This window comes from Hippocampus zosterae, chromosome 1 (genome assembly GCF_025434085.1).
Source record: "Hippocampus zosterae strain Florida chromosome 1, ASM2543408v3, whole genome shotgun sequence".
NCBI lineage: Eukaryota > Metazoa > Chordata > Actinopteri > Syngnathiformes > Syngnathidae > Hippocampus > Hippocampus zosterae.
The window spans coordinates 5,453,222-5,475,317 of record NC_067451.1 but is presented as its reverse complement, the minus strand read 5'-3'; the positions used below and the strand labels follow the sequence as shown (position 1 = coordinate 5,475,317).

General features: G+C 45.6%; 1 protein-coding gene across 2 annotated transcripts in view; it reads left to right on the top strand.

The window, feature by feature from the left end:
* ppargc1a (peroxisome proliferator-activated receptor gamma, coactivator 1 alpha) overlaps positions 1 to 22,096 on the top strand; it is a 230,716-nt gene that overhangs the window by 74,152 nt on the left and 134,468 nt on the right. For both annotated transcript variants that reach the window (XM_052078355.1, XM_052078346.1), the window contains exon 2: positions 21,574 to 21,621. In XM_052078355.1, the coding sequence (XP_051934315.1) occupies positions 21,574 to 21,621 (48 nt within the window). The remainder of the gene's footprint in view (positions 1 to 21,573; positions 21,622 to 22,096) is intronic.

The window sequence follows — 22,096 nt, the reverse complement described above, 5'->3', positions numbered from 1 at the left end:
TGTACACTGCCTCCTCCCATAGTGACTTGAACACAACACAGATTTATGTGCACTTATCTGGCAACTCAATAACGATCTCTATCACTGCTTGCTGGCACTTTATATTCACTGCATATTTAATCACAAATCATATCGAAATCTTAAAAAAAATATATATTGAATTGAAGCCCATCATCATAAAAACATTAAATATCCTCACTCGCTGGGTTTATTATTATTTTTTTGTCGATCAATATCAGAAATCAGACCGTTAAGCTCCCCTGAAAGCAATCAATATGTTATTATTTTTCATGTGCTGACTGTATTTAATACCCTCTATTAATATTCGCCCTTCGTGAGCAAGCAGGAAGCAATTCACCAGTTTTGTCTTGGTTCCTCCTGGATTACTTGCAAGTTGTTCGTGATGAATACATCCCCTTTGTTAATACATTTCGTAGAATTGGAAACAAATGGGATGGTGAACCAAATGTATTTATTTACTCCCTGAAAACCTCCCCGGTATGTTGCAGGTCAAATTGACCCATCATTCAAATGTGATTGGCTTTTTTTTCCAACATCTGCACCGAGAGTCATTTCCCGACATGGAAAAAAAATCAGGCAGCTGTTCACCTGACAAATGAAGACGTTCGCGTAAAAAATGTCAGCTCCTATTACATGTTCATTCCACTGCCTTACTGTTAATGTTGCCACAGTTATATTAAAAATGTAATTTGATTACTCCTTTATGAAGTAACTTGAAGAGTACGATTACTTGATTTTCAAAGTAGCATCCAGCAGGTGGACACAAACACGAAATTAGCGTTACTTCAGAAAATTGTAGCATTTGCTAAGCTAGCAAAGCACCTTCCTTAGCATAGGATGCTAACTTAGCATTTCAGAGCTGAACTTGAATGAACTCAAAAACTATCTTTGCGAAGAAGAGAACTACCGCTAACGCTATAATTTCAATAACCGTGTCACTCTCAGTATCGTAACTCATATGTGAGGTATCTGTAATTCAAAAATCGGCAAAAAGGTTATCATGTTTTCTAAAGTAAAAGCAGATATCTGCAAATGTCTTATTTGGATTCAAGACAATCGGTCTGCTTTCGTGGAGGACACCAGAAAGCGGACAACATTTACTGCTGAGAGACTGAAAAGTTAAACAATGTCTCTAACTGGTTAACTAATTTGATAATCGATTAGTTGTCGACTACTCGCCTCTAGTTAAGTTTGCTTTAGCATCCGAATGCATGATTAAAGCTTACCTCAGTGGAAATTAGTAGCTGTGGAGTCCTACCAAAAACAACAACTACAACCAAAAATCTTCCTCATTACGGCTTTAATGATTAAAAACGGGATGCCCTTGATATTGCGATATTGCTGATGATATGAGGTTAACGGTGTAAAAGAACATAAACCTCACTTTAGTGTGTTAACTTGTGTGTTTGCATGCGCGCTGACATGATGTACGCATGATGCCCCGTGTTGTTACTTCATCTTTATGGGAGATCACAGCGGGGATCAAATGCGCCTTTAAATCTCCCGCCCGTAAAACACTTGATGTATGCCCACGCCGCAAACACACCGGGCGATGGAGCGCCAGGCCCCCTGAATGTATGTCAGGAATTAGGCACTAACACTCATTTTCATACAAATGAGCTCCCTCATAATGATGTGAAGGATCCCAGCAGCACACAGTGGGAGCCGCAGAATGGAAGGCGCCCAGTTAGCACGCCACGGAGCGGCGATAAATCATCTGTAATTAAACACGCTGCAAGTGTATGGGCCGTGGCGGGGGGACCCGTTCGCCCGTCCTGGAGGTCCGGCGGTTGTCTACGTTTCAAATTGGACTCTGCCTTTCCCCTGAGAGGAAGTGCGTGCGATCGGAGTCGTTAAGTCCAAGTCGCAGTGGCCATAACAGACTTTTTACGAGTTTAGGAGATTATTATCTCGTTTTTCCCTTTCCGTTAATGGCTCAGACGAAGGCTGAACATGGAGCATTAGCCAAAGAGGCCATAGAATTGAAGGCTGCAGACTTGCTTGTAAATCACAAAGAATGATGGGGCATTGGAGATGACTGCGAATGTCTCAACTTAAAAAAAAAAAGAAAAAGAAAAACACCGATGTGACTGGAAGCAATAATAGGCAAGAATTACCCAGAAGCCCCTTTGAGACCTACAGTCCTATTTTGATGTCCTTCATAGGAGCAACAATAGAGCGCTAGCGATTCGACAGAGGGTTTATGGCCCCGATCGCAGTCACCCTCCCGGCGGATGTTCATTATGTGGTCACATTTATGATGTCCCTTAGTCGAGGCCAATATCGCCCATATATTTTCAACTATACTAGGCCGTTTGGGAAAGTGACACAGTTTGAGAGACGGGCAAGTTGCCTCTCACAAGCTAAATCCATTCAGGCTGAGGCTAAAATGCTAATGCAGCCGTATGCTAACGCTAAGAAGATGAGGGCAAGATGGTGGATTGCCAAATTCCACTCGGTGTTTTCATGATGCACTGCGGTTAAAATTAGGAATGTTCCTGACACTTTTTTTTAGACCTATAACATATATACAATATATCCGGTAGTCCAGTGGTAAGCACGTCGGCTTCACAGTGCAGAGGTACCGGGTTCGATTCCAGCTCCGGCCTCCCTGTGTGTAGTTTGCATGTTCTCCCCGGGCCTGCGTGGGTTTTCTCCGGGTGCTCCGGTTTCCTCCCACATTCCAAAAATATGCGTGGCAGGCTGATTGAACACTCTAAATTTGTCCCTCGGTGGGAGTGTGAGTGCAAATGGTTGTTCGTCTCTGTGTGCCCTGCGATTGGCTGGCAACCGATTCAGGGTGTCCCCCGCCTACTGCCCGGAGGCAGCTGGGATAGGCTCCAGCACCCCCAGCGACCCTAGTGAGGATCAAGCGGTTAGGAAGATGAATGAATGAATGAATATATATATATTATATATCATGAACAAAGCCCTTTCTTTGTGGTGCAGATGATGATTGACTGATGCATCAATCTGCTGCAGTATCTCTATTGCCGAGCAGGACTGACTAAATGTCATATTTTTTTCCCTGAAGTATCAGTTGCTGGAATTTGTAGTCTCCATGAGTACCCGATACCCTAAAATGAGGCTCCTCTCGCCCCGATACCTTGAATCAGTATTCACCCATCCCTAGTTAAAAATAATACAGTTGCAGCTATTGCTCGTTGCACATTCTGGGTGATTGTCAAACAGAAACGTTCCCACCGTCGAGGCGTCCTGGTTGGTCCGCCAGCACATATCGGGGGTTCTTAAAGGGCCCCCTCATAGTACAAGTGCCATTGGATATAATTAGCATGTCTACCCCAAAATGCCATGCAGGGCTACATGGTACTACCACCTAAGAAAAAAAATACTTGACTGAAAGACATGAACCTGCATTGATGACCGTCGTAGTATGTTAAAACCAAGACAGAGGCTTTCTTCCTGAGAGTTGTACTATGTATATGAATATATGATCGGAAGCCACTGTAACTTACTACCCAATTTGAACATTCGTTGAGAGTTCATATTAATCTCAGACAATAAAATAGCCCTTGCGTAATTAATTGAATATAATGTGTTGCATACAAATATGTTGTACTCAAAAGTCAGATTCAAGTCAACCGCACTCAGGCTGTGATTCTTTCACATAAAAAAGCCCGCGTTGAGAATCAAACTATAAAAAAGTCATCAAATGGAAAAAAAAATCAGATTTTTACAAGGCGACGACTTCTAACATTACGACAATAGTTCTTTTTTTTTTCTAAGGAAAAAGGTTGTCATTTTTCCAAGAGCAAATACGTGTTTTTATAAGTCCAAGTTGAATACAGCGAAGAAAGCTGCACCTTATATTCTAAAAAAAAAATGTTTTTAATTATATTACACATACATCCATCCATCCATTTTCTGAACCGCTTAATCCTCACTAGGGTCGCGGGGGGTGCTGGAGCCTATCCCAGCCGTCTTCGGGCAGTAGGCGGGGGACACCCTGGATCAGTTGCCAGCCAATCGCAGGGCACACAGAGACGAACAACCATCCACGCTCACATTCACACCTAATTTAGAGCGTCCAATCAGCCTACCATGCATGTTTTTGGAATGTGGGAGGAAACCGGAGCACCCGGAGAAAACCCACGCAGGCCCGGGGAGAACATGCAAACTCCACACAGGGAGGCCGGAGCTGGAATCGAACCCGGTACCTCTGCACTGTGAAGCCGACGTGCTAACCACTGGACTACCGGGCCGCCCTATTACACACTTTTTTTTATTGTTGAGACTCCAGATTGTAACTCCTTAAGAATGTTTGAAGAAGTAGAGGAGAACAGAAGCCGACTTGGCACGCTCTGATCGTGTCAACGTTGGCAGGATACCGGAAAAGCCTTAATTGGGGAGCATCGGGTTATCGGGCTTAGGAACAAATCTTCATGGAAGTAATCAAACCTTGATGAATTCAAGCAAGCGGCTAAGCCCTCGTGTCCAGCCGCGATTCAACTAACCCCCCGTAGCTTAGCCCGTAGCTCTCCCTACGATAACGACAGCAAGCGCCCAACAAACAACAAAAAAAACACACACAATGAAAACACAAATCCCAGCGTTAATTAGCCTCGGCACATGAGCCGGTTTTCTTGAAAATGCAGACGCTGCCCAAAAAGAACGGAATGAAAATGCAATCAGCGGGGTACTCGGAAAAGCTTTTGGAGAGCACATGAAGCCTGCGCGCCGATCCTCTTGTCAAAATTGTCGGTGCCATTTGAACCGCGCTTGATTTCGAGCCTCGAATGACTCGATGAAGATGGAACAGTCGAGGCTATTTCGGGAAAGAACAACAATCGGCGGCCCAACGTTTGGGTCTCATTTGGTCCTCGCGCTGATTGGGCGCGCACTTGTGGCAATGTTTTACATCTGGGCTGCTCGCACCCAAATTTGTGTTTTTTTTTTTTTTTTTTTTTTTTTTTAACGCCAGCAATTATTGATGATTCGTCAAGGAAGAACCCGAGTGATTTTCAATGATTTCCACTCGCGTGTGCTCAACGTAGTTGTCACGGAATCAACGTAGTTGCCCGTGTGCGCTGCCTGCCAGCGGCCTCCGTATTGCAATGCCTCAATAACCAGCACACAGAATCGGTCTCCTTGCGCTCTATCCGTCAGCCACTTTTTCGATCATCACCGCTGAAGGTAGCTTATTATCAAATGAATGCGTCTGTATGCACTCCCTTGTCATCCATCCATCCATCCATTTTCTGAACCGCTTAGTCCTCACTAGGGTTGCGGGGGGTGCTGGAGCCTATCCCAGCCGTCTTCGGGCAGTAGGCGGGGGACACCCTGGATCAGTTGCCAGCCAATCGCAGGGCACACAGAGACGAACAACCATCCACGCTCACATTCACACCTAGGGACAATTTAGAGCGTCCAATCAGCCTACCATGCATGTTTTTGGAATGTGGGAGGAAACCGGAGCACCCGGAGAAAACCCACGCAGACCCGGGGAGAACATGCAAACTCCACACAGGGAGGCCGGAGTTGGAATCGAACCCGGTACCTCTGCACTGTGAAGCCGACGTGCTAACCACTGGGCTACCGGGCCACCCTCCTTTGTCATCTACCATTTTTAAATTGAACAGCTCACTGTAACTTATCATGAACTCAGCCGGCGTGTATGCGCTCCTTGTCCAATTTAGCAACAATATTTTTCAGCTTTTTTTTTTTTTTTTTTTTGGAAGCTGACAATTTTGGTCTTCCGGGGACAAAGCGGGTGAGGACATCTTAAGTGACTTGAATTGTTTTGTATGCGTTCCTCCTCGCTCTCAGTTGTCAAACCGTTTTCCAACGTTTGACAATATTCATAATTTAAGTGCTCACGCTGGCTTGCTATTGACTGGTCTGTATGCGCTTCTTGTCAGTGCTCTATCAGCCACACGGTGACAAAACAAAAAAAAGGGACGAGTATATTGTCGTGGAAAAAAAAATAAATGTCAACAGTTGTTTACAAGCTTGGCGATGATAACGACTCAGTTTAGGGTATTATTAAATTGATTCCTCTGGATGCTCTCCTTTTGTGTTTCCTCGCGGTGGTCTCGCAAGCCAGGGTGAAAGGCGAGTCCACAGCATTTTTGGGTGACTTTTCCCTTTTTTTTTTTTTCTTCTTCAACTCCCTCGCCCGACGATCTCAACTCTTTCATGAACTCCTGCACCCGAACCCCATCATTTCATTTCCTTTCTTCTTTCTTGCCTCTCAATTTTCAGTCTAATTTTCACTCTCCTCTCTCTCACTCTCTCTCACCCCCCCCCTCCCCCCACCCGTCAAGCTTTCCTCCCGCTCCCTCGCCGCCGTGGCCCGGGCTTTGCCTTGTGTGGATATTAAGCTGTAACAGGCAACGCGCTCTGTTGCTCTCTGATGTATGTGCGACCTGCTTTCCGCCAGAGCCAATCTCGCCGCCTGCCTCTTCCCTCCTTTCTGCCTTTTCTGGGTTAGAGTAGCAATAGTCCTTGCTTGCATCCTGCACGAAGTGTCAAGGAGGTGAATGAGGGGATTACCCGTGATGGCCTTTGTTCTGCTCGCGTGGCTAATTGATTGCGTTTTCTCTGATTTTTAAGTGTGGAGGTGTTGGTACCCTCCTGACAAAAACGTAGCCCCAAAATTGTTTTTGATCAGTGAAAACAACATAGAAAGGGTTCGTGATAAAAAGGAGATCAAAATCCAAACACACAAAAAAGACATTTTAAACTTAAAAAAAAAGACAAGACTCTATTCGTTTCCATTTCCATTTTCCATTCTACACTAGAACTTGCTATATTGCTGTTCACTGAAAAACACACGGCGGCCTGGTAGTCCAGTGGTTAGCACGTCGGCTTCACGGTGCAGAGGTACCGGGTTCGATTCCAGCTCCGGCCTCCCTGTGTGGAGTTTGCATGTTCTCCCCGGGCCTGCGTGGGTTTTCTCCGGGTGCTCCGGTTTCCTCCCACATTCCAAAAACATGCGTAGCAGGCTGATTGAACACTCAAAATTGTCCCAAGGTGTGAGCGTGAGCGCGGATGGTTGTTCGTCTATGTGTGCCCTGCGATTGGCTGGCAACCGATTTAGGGTGTCCCCCGCCTACTGCCTGAAGACAGCTGGGATAGGCTCCAACACCCCCGCGACCCTAGTGAGGATCAAGCGGCTCGGAAGATGAATGAATGAATGAATGAAAAACACACCTATAACCGTTTTTGTGCTTTTCCTGTAACACACTGAGATGCCTTCAGATGGCGCCAAAACCCCGTTCTCAAAGGAAAGTCGTAATTGGTTTCAAGGAAGTACGCTGAAGTGATTCAGCTCAACTCAGCGGCAACTCAGGGATGAGCAAAGTGTAGCCTGGCTTGTTAGCGCAACTTACGGGGGAATCTTGGACATTTTCTGTACTTCTGGTGCATTTTTTTTCCCAGATCACATCATCAGCAAGCAAGGAGAATGTTTTGAAAGGAGTCTGAAATGATAACGGTTTGGGGTTCATATTTCGGGATATATTCAGAATTCAAACTTTTACAGTGGCGCCTCAAGATGCGAGTACAAATAAATTTCTGGAAACAAGAAAAAGAAAATTGCACTTTGTAAAAGAGAGAGTATAACATGTATAAAAAGAGCAAAAAATTAAACTCTTTGGGAATGATTTCATGCTGCAATGTCGTTGATTGTGTTGCTCCTCATGGTGTGCCCTTGGCCACCGGGGGGCAGTATAACGCTGTACAGCCACACAGACGCAAATGAATAGACTCCTTCTATGGAAGATTAAAAGATGTCTGTCAGAGTTGTTATCTGTCAACATCGTAGTCTTGCATTCTCCTCATTTCCAGCCCAGTGAACTTCGAAGCTTTGCTTTTCAAGTCATGTAATGTCATGTTGTTTCTTTAAATAAAAACGTACACAGACCATACAAAGAGAGTGGCACTAAGGTGACAAGGAGGAGAAAAACGCTGCTGCTTCTTGTTGTGTTGGGCTTCTGTTATTTATTCACACGCTAAAGCGGGAGGCGGTTCAGGCGAGGGTGAGCGCCCCGAGGCGACAGGCAAATTTGGATCTAAACGCCGCCAAGGTTCCCAAGCGACGGGCTTTTTTGGCGCTCGCTCGCCATCCAGTTTGGTCTGAGAGTCGCTGACCTGTGATATTGGTTGGGCTGCTTTGGCGGTGCCTTTTCTTCGCCATATTTGCACTTACTTCCCCTAAAGGGTATTTAAGGCCTCGCTCTCAGCCCCTCATCAAAAATGAAGCCGGGCCCAAAGGGGAAGAGCGACGGCAATTTGCGCGGACGGGTTTGGCAGCCCGAGCGGCCATGAAATACGGCCCTAGCGACGGTTATTGCAGTTGTAAAAGGCGGCGACATAAAATACAAAACAGAGAGCGGCGGCTCTATTTATGGAGCAGATAATCGGCGCATTAATCAGCGCCCGTCATTTGCCACGGACACTTTCGTCCAGCCAAAGTCGCAGGCGGCTTCATGTGGCGCGTCGGCTCAACGTGTGATTGGCTGAGGTACAAACGATGATCATGTGACATATAGGGTGACATTTTTGGGGAAGGGGTGGGGGGGCATGCATGTGCTAACAACTGGCAGCAATGACTTTGGCAAGGCAAGGCAGCTTCATTTATATAGCAAAAACTTTTTAAAGCCATTTCAAAATAACTCAATAAAAAGAAATTTATTAATATGACTAAAAGAACGTGCAAAACAAGATTTTACAAAATACAAAAATGCTTGAAAAGGCCTTCATCGTAAATATGAGAGAGGGAAAAAAAAGCAGGATTTAAAAGCATTTCCACTTGAGACAGTTCCACTTCTCAAGGCAGCTTCTTCCATTTGCGTGCAGCATAACAGGTAATTGCTGATTCACCGTGTTGGCTTTGAACTCTGGGCTGCACAAATTGACCCCAGTCTGCCGACCGCAGAAGCCTCTTATCTCACCAAATTCCGTATCTGTGGATCTGCTCCGTAACAAGCGTTTATCCAGGAGCTGTCTGTGGCGCTCAAGCCTCTGCAACGCAAACTCGTCTGCGAGCAAAAATCCCTTCACTTTCTGCCGCATTGATGTTGAATCATCATCCGACTCATCGATGGTCAATGACAGTCATCAATCAAAGTTTTTTTTTTTGACAGGGGATCAGCTACTTTTGAGGCTGTTGTGGGAAAACGTTGATGAGGAACCAAAAAAAGGAGCGCAGGATTTTCTTGAAAGTGAGGGCAGCGAAAGGGTTAAAGCGGCTCTCCATTATGCTGCATTGTTTCCCCCTCTCTGACAGTATCGTGCGTCTCACACTCGTTCGCTTTCTCGCCGTCTTTGTGCGGCTTGGGGCTTCATTGGGGCTAAATGGAATTTAATGGACCTCAAGTGATTGGTCTACTTCCACAAATAAAGTGTCCATTCATATGTTAAGCAAATAAACACGTGTATTGTTTGCTCGAGTCGCACTCATGCAGACTAAGGAGCTTATTTAAATGCATGAGTTCATTTTTTTTTTTTTAAATATACACACATAGATTATTATGCGTGAGAAAATGCACAATATGGAAAAGTGTGGAGCAGCGATGCCAGAAACATGTTACTCTAATCCAGGTGTCACCAACATTTTTGAGGGTGAGAGCAACTTCATGTGTACCGATTGTGTGAAGGGCTACCAAATTGATACACGTCTGAAATAACATATTTGTTCAAAATACCTTCAATAATATGAGGATGTGTTATTTTTAATACTTGATGATTTAAATTGTCAGACTTTGATCGTGTTTCGAAATGTCTCACAGTACTGCCAATGTTTGCATTTTTAAATCATAATTTCTACTAGCAAATCACAATGTCCAGGCACTGGCGGGCTACTCAAGTGGTCTTCACGGGCTACCTGGTGCCCGCGGGCACCATGTTGGTGACCACTGCTCTAATCTGACCATCTATTTTTGGTCAGGAGTACACATTACTATATCCTGACCATGCATCCTTCCATTTTCTAATTGGCTTCTCCTCACGAGGGTCGCTGGGGGTGCTGGAGCCTATCCCAGCTGTCTTCGGGCAGCAGGCAGGGGACACCCTGAACCGGTTGCCAGCCAATCGCAGGGCAGACAGAGACGAAACACCATCCGCTCACACACTCAGACTTAGGGACGATTTAGAGTGTTCCATTAATCTGCTATGCATGTTTTTGGAATGTGGGACGAAGCCAGAGTACCCATAGAAAACCTGCGCAGGCACCGGGGAGAACATGCAAACTCCACACAGGAATGCTGGAGCCGGAATCGAACCCTGCACCTCTGCACTGTGAGGCCGACGTGCTAACCAATAGGCCACCGTGCCACCTTATACCCTGACTACTATTCCCTTTACTCAGGATTGCATGATAACATTTTTTGTTTCCCATAGAATACCGCTAACCGATAACTTCCTGCCTTTTCTATCTGATACCGCTGACTTTGACTTAAGAGTAAAACATTACAATTCCGCTTCTTAAAAATCGAGCAGGGTCGCAGGGTGATATTTAAAAAAAAAAAAAGTGGCCATCACTTCAAACTGAGACGATGAGCAATCTCAAAGGCTCTGTTGCATATCAGTACCCAGTTGCCTGCATTTTTTTTTATCACTCCCACTCTTGTTTTATATTTATCCAATGAATAATTCACTCACAAATTATTATTCATTATTTAGTAGTGACCTTTTAACAATACGCATTGCGTACACACCCACACATACATTTAAACAAAAGCATAACCCGAACATTTGCTCCCAGTCATTTTCATGTGAAGACGTTTTCAAGGACCAAAATAAAAACAAATGATTCAAAACACCAAAAGCTGCACTTCAACGAGCCGTCGTCGTTTGTATTCCAACAAGTACAGCAGAACACGGCACGACGTCGGAGCATTTTCGGAACCTATTTTCCTCACTATTAGCGATTAGCTTAGCCACAGCTCTGCTCGGCTGCCCCAATTTTGTTTACATTGGCTCCGCCGCTACAAATAAAAAAAATAAACAAAACGCTGTCTGTATTTATTTTTTATTAACAACCATCCATCCATCCATCATCTTCCGCTTATCCGGAGCCGGGTCGCGGGGGCAACAGCTTTAGCAGGGAAGCCCAGACTTCCCTCTCCCTAGCTACTTCTTCCAGCTCTCCCCGGGGGATCTTGAGTCGTTCCCAGGCAAGCTGGGTGACATAGTCTCTCCAGCGTGTCCTGGGTCTTCCTCGGGGCCTCCTCCCGTTGGGACATGCCCGGAACACCTCACCGGGGAGGCGCTCAGGAGGCATCCGAATCAGATGCCCAAGCCACCTCATCTGGCTCCTCTCGATGTGGAGGAGAAGAGGCTCGACTCTGAGCCCCTCCCGGATGACCGAGCTTCTCACCTTATCTCTAAGGGAGAGCCCGGACACCCTGCGGAGAAAACTCATTTTGGCCGCTTGTGTCCGGGATTATTTATTAACAACTTTATTTTTAAATATGAATGTGAAAAAAATTAACTTCCTGGCAGCTGCTGACTGTAACTAAAAAAAGTCATCTATATGTCGCTTTTTCAAGGTGCCTGTGGCAACATTGGCAGGAGATGAAGCGGTTTGCCTGGCTCCTCCTTCGACTCTCCAAATCTCCTTGTTTCACAAGCGAGCAGAACCGATGCCTCTTAATTTGCACCCAATTCATTGAGTTACGCCCGATAAGGGAGGAGAAATGCACCAAAAGTCCTCCCGCTCTCTTCTCCCTCCTTCCTTCCCGTCGCGGCGCCATTCTTTTTCCCCAGCAGCGCCGCCGTATATAAATGCAAATACTACGGCGCGATTGGAGGCTCTCATTTAATGGAATCAATAATCGTATGCAGAATGGCAGCGAGGGACGGAAAATTACCGGCAGGAATTTGATATAGAGTACACTACGTGCCGTTGTTTACAATTTGCACGGCCCACCCCCAAGGGCGTCGGCACAAACGTCATTTGCCACCGTCGGTCTCACGCTCGAAATGATGCATGGCTGTAAAATGACAAAAAACTGCGACACATCCGCAGCGTCAATTCCGCGGTTGTATATTGAATTCAAGAAAGGAGCGACAGTAAATTTCCTGACTGTTGAATCCTTGCACTGTTTTTTTTTTTTTAAAAGAAATGATTCCTTCGTGGGCGGCCCGGTAGTCCAGTGGTTAGCACGTCGGCTTCACAGTGCAGAGGTACCGGGTTCGATTCCAGCTCCGGCCTCCCTGTGTGGAGTTTGCATGTTCTCCCCGGGCCTGCGTGGGTTTTCTCCGGGTGCTCCGGTTTCCTCCCACATTCCAAAAACATGCGTGGCAGGCTGATTGAACACTCTAAATTGTCCCTAAGTGTGAGTGTGAGCGCGAATGGTTGTTCGTTTGTGTGTGCCCTGCGATTGGCTGGCAACCGATTCAGGGTGTCCCCCGCCTACTGCCCGAAGACGGCTGGAATAGGCTCCAGCACCCCCCGCGACCCTAGTGAGGATCAAGCGGCTCGGAAGATGAATGAATGAATGAATGAATGAATGAATGAATGATTCCTTCGTACTACTTCAACAGGTTCAAAATTGAAATCCCACACAACAAAGCAAGACCCTCTTTCGCGACACACCTGGACAGGAAGTACGCCCGCCCCCAAGGAAAATATGTTGCGTCCTCATACACACACCAGAAATAGAAGTCGTTTTTGTTACATAAACACAGCAAGCCCGTGAGGAGAGTCTCCTCTACATCCTGGGGTTTATTTTCTAGTAATTTGTCTCATTGTTGTCGGCGCAGCTGTTTTCGTCCCGGCTGGCAATTATTCAAATTTACTCCGATTTATTTATTTATTTGCAGCTTAATGGCCTTTAGGTGAGCGGCGGCCATCCGACTTAGCTGCCTCCTCACAAGACATTGGGACGACGGAGGATTTCTCCGGAAGCTCTTTCACTCGCAGTAGGAAATGGAACCTTGTTTTTTTTCCCCTCAAGTTGAGACATTTCTTTGAAGTGTATCCGTTACTCTGAGTGGAGAAGTTTTGCAGGCTTTCCTTCAAGCGCTTGTATCCACAGTCTTGTTTTTCGCAGTGTTCCGGTCGTTTCGACCAATGGTAGCGAGGACCCGGCGAAGAAGGTTGATAAAATGGCTGAAACGGGGGAGTGAGGGTGGTGCTATGCATGGTGAGCTGTGAGCCAGGATAGAAATGCCGACCAAATGTCATGCTGCTACACGCAGGGTAACTCTGACCAAAATCTGTCAGGCGACAACCGGAAAATGCCCGAATGAGTCTGAAAGAACCCATAAGGTTGACTTCTGTGTCTTTTTGAGAACGGGTTCTTGAATGGGTTTTTTTTTTTGATGGTTTGATCCAAACAAAATGTCATGATGTCCTGAACCCCCTTCAAATGCTGATTGGATTGATTTGGTAGCGGGCAGTCATCGGACATGGCTTTTAATTTTGTATTTTCACACTGGTACAGTCTTCTGCGCTCCCTTGATCCACCCTTCATCACACGCTACTCGATCAGGAATGACAGGTGAAAAACATTCAAGCGACTTTATTGAGAGTGAGCTGGGGGGGAGTTTCCGGGAGGGAGTCGGCCGGCGAGTGCATCAGCATGCAGGGACCGCCGCCACTCCTTTACAATGTCTGAAGGCTTTCCATCGGTGACGGAACTAACCTGACATTGCTCGGATTTCGGATTCAGTCAGTTTCTTGACTCTAACCCTAACCCGGGGGTCAGCAACCTGCGGCTCTGGAGCCGCATGTGGGGCTTTGGCGCCGCCCTAGTGGCTCCTCTGGAGCTTTTTCAAAAATTCTTGACAAAATGATAAAGATGGGGGAGGGAATTTTTAGTTTTTATATGTTTTTTTTAGGAGGACAAACATGATACAAACATTCTTAACGATGTGCAGCAAAGGGTCGATCGTGGGAGGTTGGTTTATCGAAAAAAAGGCAATTTAGTCGTTTTGATAGTAGGCTAATATAGCTCATATCGATACATACAGCATGTGTTGCCTTCATGATAAGGCTTTTAATTTTTTGCGGCTCCAGACACCATTTTTTTGTTTTTCTGGTCCAATATAGTTTGGGTTGCCGACCCCTGCCCTAATCCAACAAGTGTTTTCAGTTTTCTGGATCAATGTGCGTCGAGCCTTCTGAGTTGATCAGCAGCTGCAAAAGTCCATATTTTTTGTTCCTTGCAACACAACGGGGAGAAAAAAAAATTTCTGACAAGTGTATTGTTCATATTTGACAGGAGTCCTCGCAGCGACTTATCAAAGTGCCCTTGGTGTGACCGACTTAATAATGGTTCAAGTTTGGACATCTTGAGGCGGGCCAGTGGAATTCTGCCAAGCGTGGCTCCCAGCCAGCCTCTCAAAAGATGTCAGCGGGCGTTGGGTTGAAGTACCGCAATACACACTTTGCGCGAATGCAATTAACAGTCACACGGCCCCGTGCCACTTCAGTTGGTTCAAAGGGCTCATTTTATTTCCCCCCATGCAGACGCCAGACAACTGTTTTGGGCTATGTTTAAGGCTTGACTCATTTTCCCTATTCCAGACCGAGCAAAACTCTCCTGTCTTTCCCCATCAAGCACATGCTCCACATTTCTCATCCTTTTCCATGTTTTACAATCTGAAACCCGTCGAGGCGAATCCGCGGGTTTTGTGTGTTTTGTTAATGCACTAATCAAGTTTGTTAAATTGGGAGGTTTGGGCGGAGGGGGGGGGGGGGCAGGGGGTGGGGTGGGGTGTTGGTACCGCGGGTGTTTTCTTCTTCAAACTCATTTGTCATGCATGGGACAAAAGCAAAGAGGGATTTCAAGGACGAGGTTTTAGACACGTCTGCTCTATTGATTGGTTAACGAGCCGGCATTCAGAGCCACTTCCACATCGTGGGGCACGGACACAATGGAGCACATTTGCCCGCCACACAATGTGGGCATGCGCCGGTCGAGGGAGGCGGGGGACGGAGGGGACGGGGGACGGGCACACTCTCGGGCCCTCTGCCAGGGTGGATGACTATGCCAGGCGAGAGGACTGACAATTGGGAAAAGAGGCGGCGTGGGAGTAAAATGGAACAAAAAGGGAAAGAAAACGGTCAAGCTGAGAAAAACTTCCGAATTAACCCCGTTGGGCACAGCGGTTACTACAGCGGACAGTTTATCGCAGAGGTGGGCAAACTACGGCCCGTGGGCCAAATCCGGCCCGTTGGTTTTTTTAATCTGGCCCGCCGAAGGTTGGTCCACAATTAAGGTTCGATGTGAATGATTGCATTCATTTAAATTGGACTTGTATTGACAGGCAATTTCACCGCCAGGTGGTGCATTGACTTGAAGTTGCAGAACGGGGGGGGGGGGGGGGGTCTTTTTGACCACCTAGGACCTCTGTATCACTCTACTTCTACTGGTCTGATCATAACCCATCTGTAGCAATGCACAAGCTAAAATAGGTCATCAGCAACACTGTTGTCATTTAAAAAAGTATATTCATACAGTACTTTCATGCTTTTGTTGTGTTTATGTTTGATATGGACTGTCAACAAATGCAATGTTTTCTTTTTAATGTAACATAGCTCGTGCTGACCTGGTCCTTCTGTCAAATTTTTGCCAAAAAGTTTGCCCACCCCTGGTTTATCGTGTTATCATTATTGCTGCATAATTGTAGTATTATTTTGCCATTTTACGTTAACTGTTCTTTTGATGGCCACTCGGGCACCCGCAGCGGCTCCTCTCTCTTGTGGTTGAGAGGAAAGACATTTCATCTGTGCTGTATGTTGCACATTTAGCACATTTGACAGTAAAGTGGACTTGAACCTTGAACCTTGAAAGAGTTCATCCGTCAATCCAATATTGGCGTTTTGGACAATTCAAAGTTTTGTGTGAATTTCCGAAGCCTATTAAAAATCTAGGAGCCGCTGTATTTATTCATTTGGCTTCTGAAAATGTCTAAAAATGGCCGCCTCCACGCACCCTCACGCGAGCTCGCTTTCTGTCGTCTCGCGGCTTTAAAAATACAGTCCATCTTGCGCATTTGCTTTCATCGCTTGTGACACCCTCCTTGTCGCTCGCTCGCGCCGGTTAGCCGCACCGTGTCGTCCTCGGCTCGACTAAGCTGTCTGCGTCTACCCCCCAGCCCCCCACCCCCCTGAGCCGCCTTGCCGGCTGTCTGTCTCCCGCTCGTCCGACCTGTCTTCTCCTGTATGGATCATTGCCTTCGCGTTTCTCTCTTTGCCTTTCTCAGGCTGTCCTCGACGATTTGCCGCGACCTGGCCGTGTGGTTTTTGTGTCTGTCACGAGCTGTCTCGTCTCACCCCCCCCGACCCTGATTTTTATTTAGTTTTTTTTTTTGTGTGTGTAACTTTTGTTATTCTTTCTCGATGTGTTTCTGCTCGGATAAAATGACACTGATTACTTTGTCATTCGAAGGGGTGGCTTGTGAAAGAGTTTTCAAAAAGTTCGGCGAATGGTTAAATCGCCTTTGGTAAGCTGTAACACATGAAACAAAACAAAACAAAAAAAACCCAACAACAACATAAAAATCAACTGATCCCCACAAAATTGAACCCGCATACATGTAAATTCTTTCTTGAATGATGTAAACTAATAATGTTCGTGGTCGTTTACCTGGATAGGAAAAATTGACTATTACATGTTGTGGGGGAATGGGGCGGGGTGATAGCTATACTGATTTCTCAGTTAAAAAAAAAAAAACAAACAAAAAATTTTGAAAAAGAAAAAAAAGATGAGGATAACCCTGATCGATACGGATTTTTTTTTTTTTTTTTACCGCCAATTTTGGGCCGATGCTTATTTTTGGCAAAAAAAAAATAAAAATACAGACTACTGGTTGACTAACTGATTAATTGAAATAACATACCATGCACGCTTCCACCGGTCACCCCGACACCCCAAATTTGGATTGGATATACTAGTTATGTGTACACTTGGTCATCTTTAAAGCCCTCCTCAAAACTCACTTGTATTCTTTGGCGTTCGACTCAGCAGGACTTAGATTTGTTCTTGATTTTACTGTTTGGTGCTTTCTACCGCCTTTATTACCGATTTGTCTTACTGTTTATTGTGCATGTTAAATCGCTCCATGTACAGCACTTTGTATGCAGCGATGGCTGTTTGAAAGTGCTCTATAAATACTCTTGACTTGACTTGACTTGACTTGAAAGTATACGGGTGGCGCTTGGCATGAAAATGTGATAATTGACCGTCAAACTCTTGCAACCTGGCTCCACAAAAAACTTTTGTATTCAGAAGTTCTCATCCTAAGGCCATACATCTGCCACTGCGACACCAAGTTGCAGCAGGAAATGGCCAAAAATGACCAACCTTATACATCAAACCTCCACATTTCATCAGTATATCGCAACTTTCATATTCCTGCTCGGCCTCTCGGAAAGCTGAGTGATTCCCACGCACATTTTGGCGGATCGATCAATTTTACCGTCGAACAACCAAGCTCAATCACTTCGGTGTGATCATCATATCTCCTCCAGTTGTGTTTGTTTTCATCTGGCCAGCCGGCAAGCACGCATCGCCGCCGCCGCCGCCGCCGCCGCCGCCGCCTTGCTCCTGTACTCAGAAGTCATTTTCCTGGGCCGTAAAACATTGAGCTGTTAAATTTCTTTATGCGTCTCGCTCCGGCCTGCGGCCCTCGAGGTTTCCTGGTGCTTTTTAAATTGAATGATTGCCTGCAGCTCTTGGCTAGTTTAACCTCTGCAGTGGCAGTGACTGTATTTTTAGAAGTTTTGCACACCCCTCCCTCGCACCCCAAGTACGCAAGTGTGTGCCTAAAGAAGTGTGTGTGCAAGCAAAAGACAGGTAAGTGTTGGGGCAGGGAGGGGGTCTGTGGAGGGGGGGTATTGCCTAGAGCTGTGCATGAGTGCAAGACAGCACGAGTGCGTGTGCACGCAAGCATGTGCATGTGACATGACTAGCGGTTTCCTTATTTATGAGCCTCACCTTCATCCAGGCTACGAATTTGTCTGAGGGGCAGAGAACCCCCCCACACACAGAAAAAAAAGGCAATCGGACGATTCAGAGGTGAGCGCTGTTCTGCCGCCCGTTAGCTTTTATGGCCTACTAAAGAAGAAGCTAGTGAGAGTGAGCATTCTTCCTCTCTTGATTGACTTCTCTCCCTGCACAATTCCTCGGCTGTGACGCGAGCGCCACTTTCTTGAGAATGAAAGAAGCGACCCTTTCTTTTGATTTGGACTTTTTTCCGTTCTTTTAGAATCAGCAGTAAAAAAAAAAAATTAAAAAAGCTAGTTTGCACGAAATGTAGCCCCTCCCCCCCAATGCACTCACAAACCGTGCTGTTGCTAAAATGGGACATCAATATCCTCTTCTGGTAATTGTGCATCCGTAAATTTATTTTCGTGTTTGAAATTTACAGTGGCACAACATCACATGCCCCCACCCGTCCCCGTTGAAATGCGATACAATTATAATTGTCAGTGTCTAGCATCTTTTCATTTCATCTTTTCATCATTTCTTTCAAGAAGTCATTCATTCATTCATTCATCTTCCGAGCCGCTTGATCCTCACTAGGGTCGCGGGGGGTGCTGGAGCCTATCCCAGCTGTCTTCGGGCAGTAGGCGGGGGACAATGTAAATAAAGAGTCAAAAATTAGGATTTTTGAAAAGGGGTGTGCTCGCCAACCTAAGCCCCGCCCCCTTCCTATAGTATTTCTTTTAGAGTTTGCTCACTGGCTTTAATAAAAATCTCATACTGACATCGTAATGAGGAAACTATTCGTTCCATAGTGTATTTTTTTTTGTCAAATGTGTTGCGGCGACACCATCTAAAGCCGGGTGACAATATGGCGCCCGAGCCTGTGACTGTCCAGGGGCCTGTGACTGTCCAGGATTTTTCCATAACACACTCCCATGGACAATCTGTAGTCATCAGTGTTTTGGCGTGATGCTTCGCTGGCATGTAATAAGGAGAATGGCACCGGTGTAGCCGCGTCCTGGATTTCGCCGGTGCGTAATATTAGTGGACCAGCCGGGACGCCGCTCAGGCTGAGTTAGGCCTGTTGTTTGTTTTCTCGGTGACACATGCAGAACGCTCCTCCAATATTTACTTGTGTGTTTCCGCTTTGGGGGGTCTGTGTGCGCGCGCATGATATGAGTTCAACATTACTTGGGTACGCAATATATGAAAGTGCAAAGGGAAAAGAACCCAGGCCAGGCTTGTGATTCAATACGCACCCCCCGTGGAGCCAGGCTTACGGGAGTGTATGTGCTGATGAAAAAGTAATGTAGTGTGTCTGCAAGGTACTGCTGGTTTTTCCCTCGTGCTTCCTGAACTCCAACAACTCATCTTCCAACAACTGGGCTGGCTTCCTTTTTTCTGTCTCTCTCTTCCTTTTTTTTTTCAAATCAAAGCTAAAAAGAGATCTCAAAAATGCAGTTCTTTCGATTTGCACGTTGTTCTGTGCGCCAAAGTTTTGTCCCCCCCCCAACCCCCCTCCCAAGTATAAATAAACCTATGATCATGAATATGGATCTCATGCAAAAAGTCCCAAATGTTTTGGTTTTGGAAATTGTTTTAGGCAAACACGTTTGAATAAGACTCCCTGGGTTCCCAACATTATTTGCATCTTTTGGTTTTGAACAAACTAACAAAAGACGGAATATTACACACAAAGCCGGGGTGGGACGGTGGCAAGTTGAATCCGTCCCTGGGCTTGGAGCGCTGACTTGGCAAAGTTTCTTGGAGCTGCAACCTCATTAGAAAAAGTTCATACGAGGACTCCGCTATTTATCTCCCACTTCTGAGAAACACGTTTCTTGCACTGTACTTATCGCGGCACACGTAATAGTCACGTAACATTTGGTTCGCATCTCTGTCACGACGAGACCACCAAAAAAATGTAATAAAATGGTGCATGAAAGCCTGTCCGAGAAGACCTCACCATTGTGGTTTAAAATGACAATTTTTGGTGCATTTAAGGATCATTTTCAGCGTACAATTGCGAGATCGGTGAGCTTCAGGAAGAAATTTCTTAATTGGAGAACTTTGCAAGTTGAGACGCGTTTTCCATGTAAATGGCCTAATCCGTTCCAAGCCCCTCCAAAATTCAGACATAAATGTTTTGTAAAGCATAAAAATACATCCAAATATGGAACAAATACATGTTACAATTAGGTTGTGAGTTTTGTATAATGTAAAAAACAAGGAACAAAGTAGAGAATAAAAATTCTGGTCATTTTTGTCCAGTGTGGGACAAATAAACTCTTATCTATAAACTATCTTAACTCTGTCCTCATCATTTTTTGCGCTCTTTTTTTTTTTCTCTCAGAACTGTTTTTGCCTGGTGTTTTGTAAAGAACTGATCCAAGGACGTTTGCTTTTGTCGGCTTTTACCAATCCTTCGAAAATATCAAACATCAGCATAGTGAGCGATCGCCCGCCTGGTGAACACTTTTTCTGGGTGATTCACATTTATGTAAAACTAAACACCTCATGGCCTGAGGGGCGATTGACGAGGACGCTGCATAGACATTTATCTATCTACACTCATAACACATACGGTAGGAGGTTCCTCTTAGCCAATCGGATGCCAGGATGATGTCCGGTAATAGCCAATCGCAGAGCAGCTATATGTATGTTGCGTTCAGGAAACTGGTAGCTGTGACTAGCAGCCCAGACTGTATTTTTACCTTAAGTATCTTGACATTTCTTTCGTAACAAGAGGCAATATTTTCCTGTTGAGACGTTTCCTAACTTGAAAATTTCATATTGAGAGACGTCGTAAGTAGAGGTATCACTGTAAAACGTTTTCTCGGTGTCATGTTGGTGGAACGTGGCGGCAAAGTTTGGCCTAACTTGGCCTAAAACAGTCCAACTCAATAACTCAGTTGCATTCCTCCGATTAAATCTTAATGTTCCCACATTGTTTACGATCCCGTTTAACTTCCAAATATGATCAGCATCATTTCATCTGCCCTGATCGGTAAACGCGATGCTTGCCGAACATTCCCAAAGTATTTTGCCAATTTCCTTCAGCACACAACAGCGTAGCACTGCCCTGAATTCATATGGCGCTACGACAGCCTCCTTCCCGCCGCTCGGGAGCCGGAGCCCATTTAGCGGCTCTTGTTTGGCGTTTGTGGTGCCAACACATACAAAACAGCGCATTAGCATAAAACCGGGGAAACGCGGGCCAAAAGAGCCGTAATTGCTATTGACAGAATTAACAAACACATTAGCACGGCGCATTAATTAGAAAGTCAAATGTAAAAAGTGTCATGAATGGCGGACAGCTGTCATCCATCATCCCGCTCATTGGAGTTTCACGGCCATTCATTTTCCGACGCCTAATTTGCTCCGTTCGGCTGGTGGTTTCCGGGAATGACACCACGAAGCGTACCTGAAAAACGTGGCTCGGTCGCGGGCGTTTAGCTCGCAGAGAGGTGATTGATCGATTATTTAGCCTCGCCATTGGAGGAGTGTTGTATTAACGCCGGCTGAAAACTAAAAGCAAATGTCAAATCAATGCGGATGGCGCCAAGGAACCGATTCCGCCATTTATCAGGCGCAAAGAGTTTGAGGATATGACTTTTTCATTGTGGCTTTTTGCTTCTTGTTGTTTCAGGCGCTGGTGGGCGTGGACATGGAAAAACACTTTCCCCTCCCTTCGCAGGTAGGTCAACTCCTTTTTGCGTATTCTCGTCCATCATCAATAATTGTGGTGGCTCGGTGGAGTTTTCTCATCGTCATTGTCATAGCGGTCCCTCGCTATCTCTCCAATCAACCAGCACGTTGTAAGAGCCATTTTTTTGGCTTCTACCTTTACTAAAAATGCTTTAAAAAAATCGGTTGTAGTGTTAGTTTTAGTTTTATTTAATATGGAGTGTTTGTCGAGTACAAAATTAAAAAGTTCACAAAATATTGTGTCGTAAAGTAACGTAAACTCCACTTCTCAAATGGCTGTTTAGCCTTCCTTCCTTCTGCAGCAATACCGAAATAAATACGCTTAAAATGAACCCTAAAAGGGGTTCGATTCCGGGCACATTCCTGTGTAGTGTTTGGACGTTCTACCTGTACCTGCGTGGGTTTTCCTTGGGTACTCCGGTTTCCTCCCACATTCCAAAAACATGCCCGGGAGATGAAGCGAT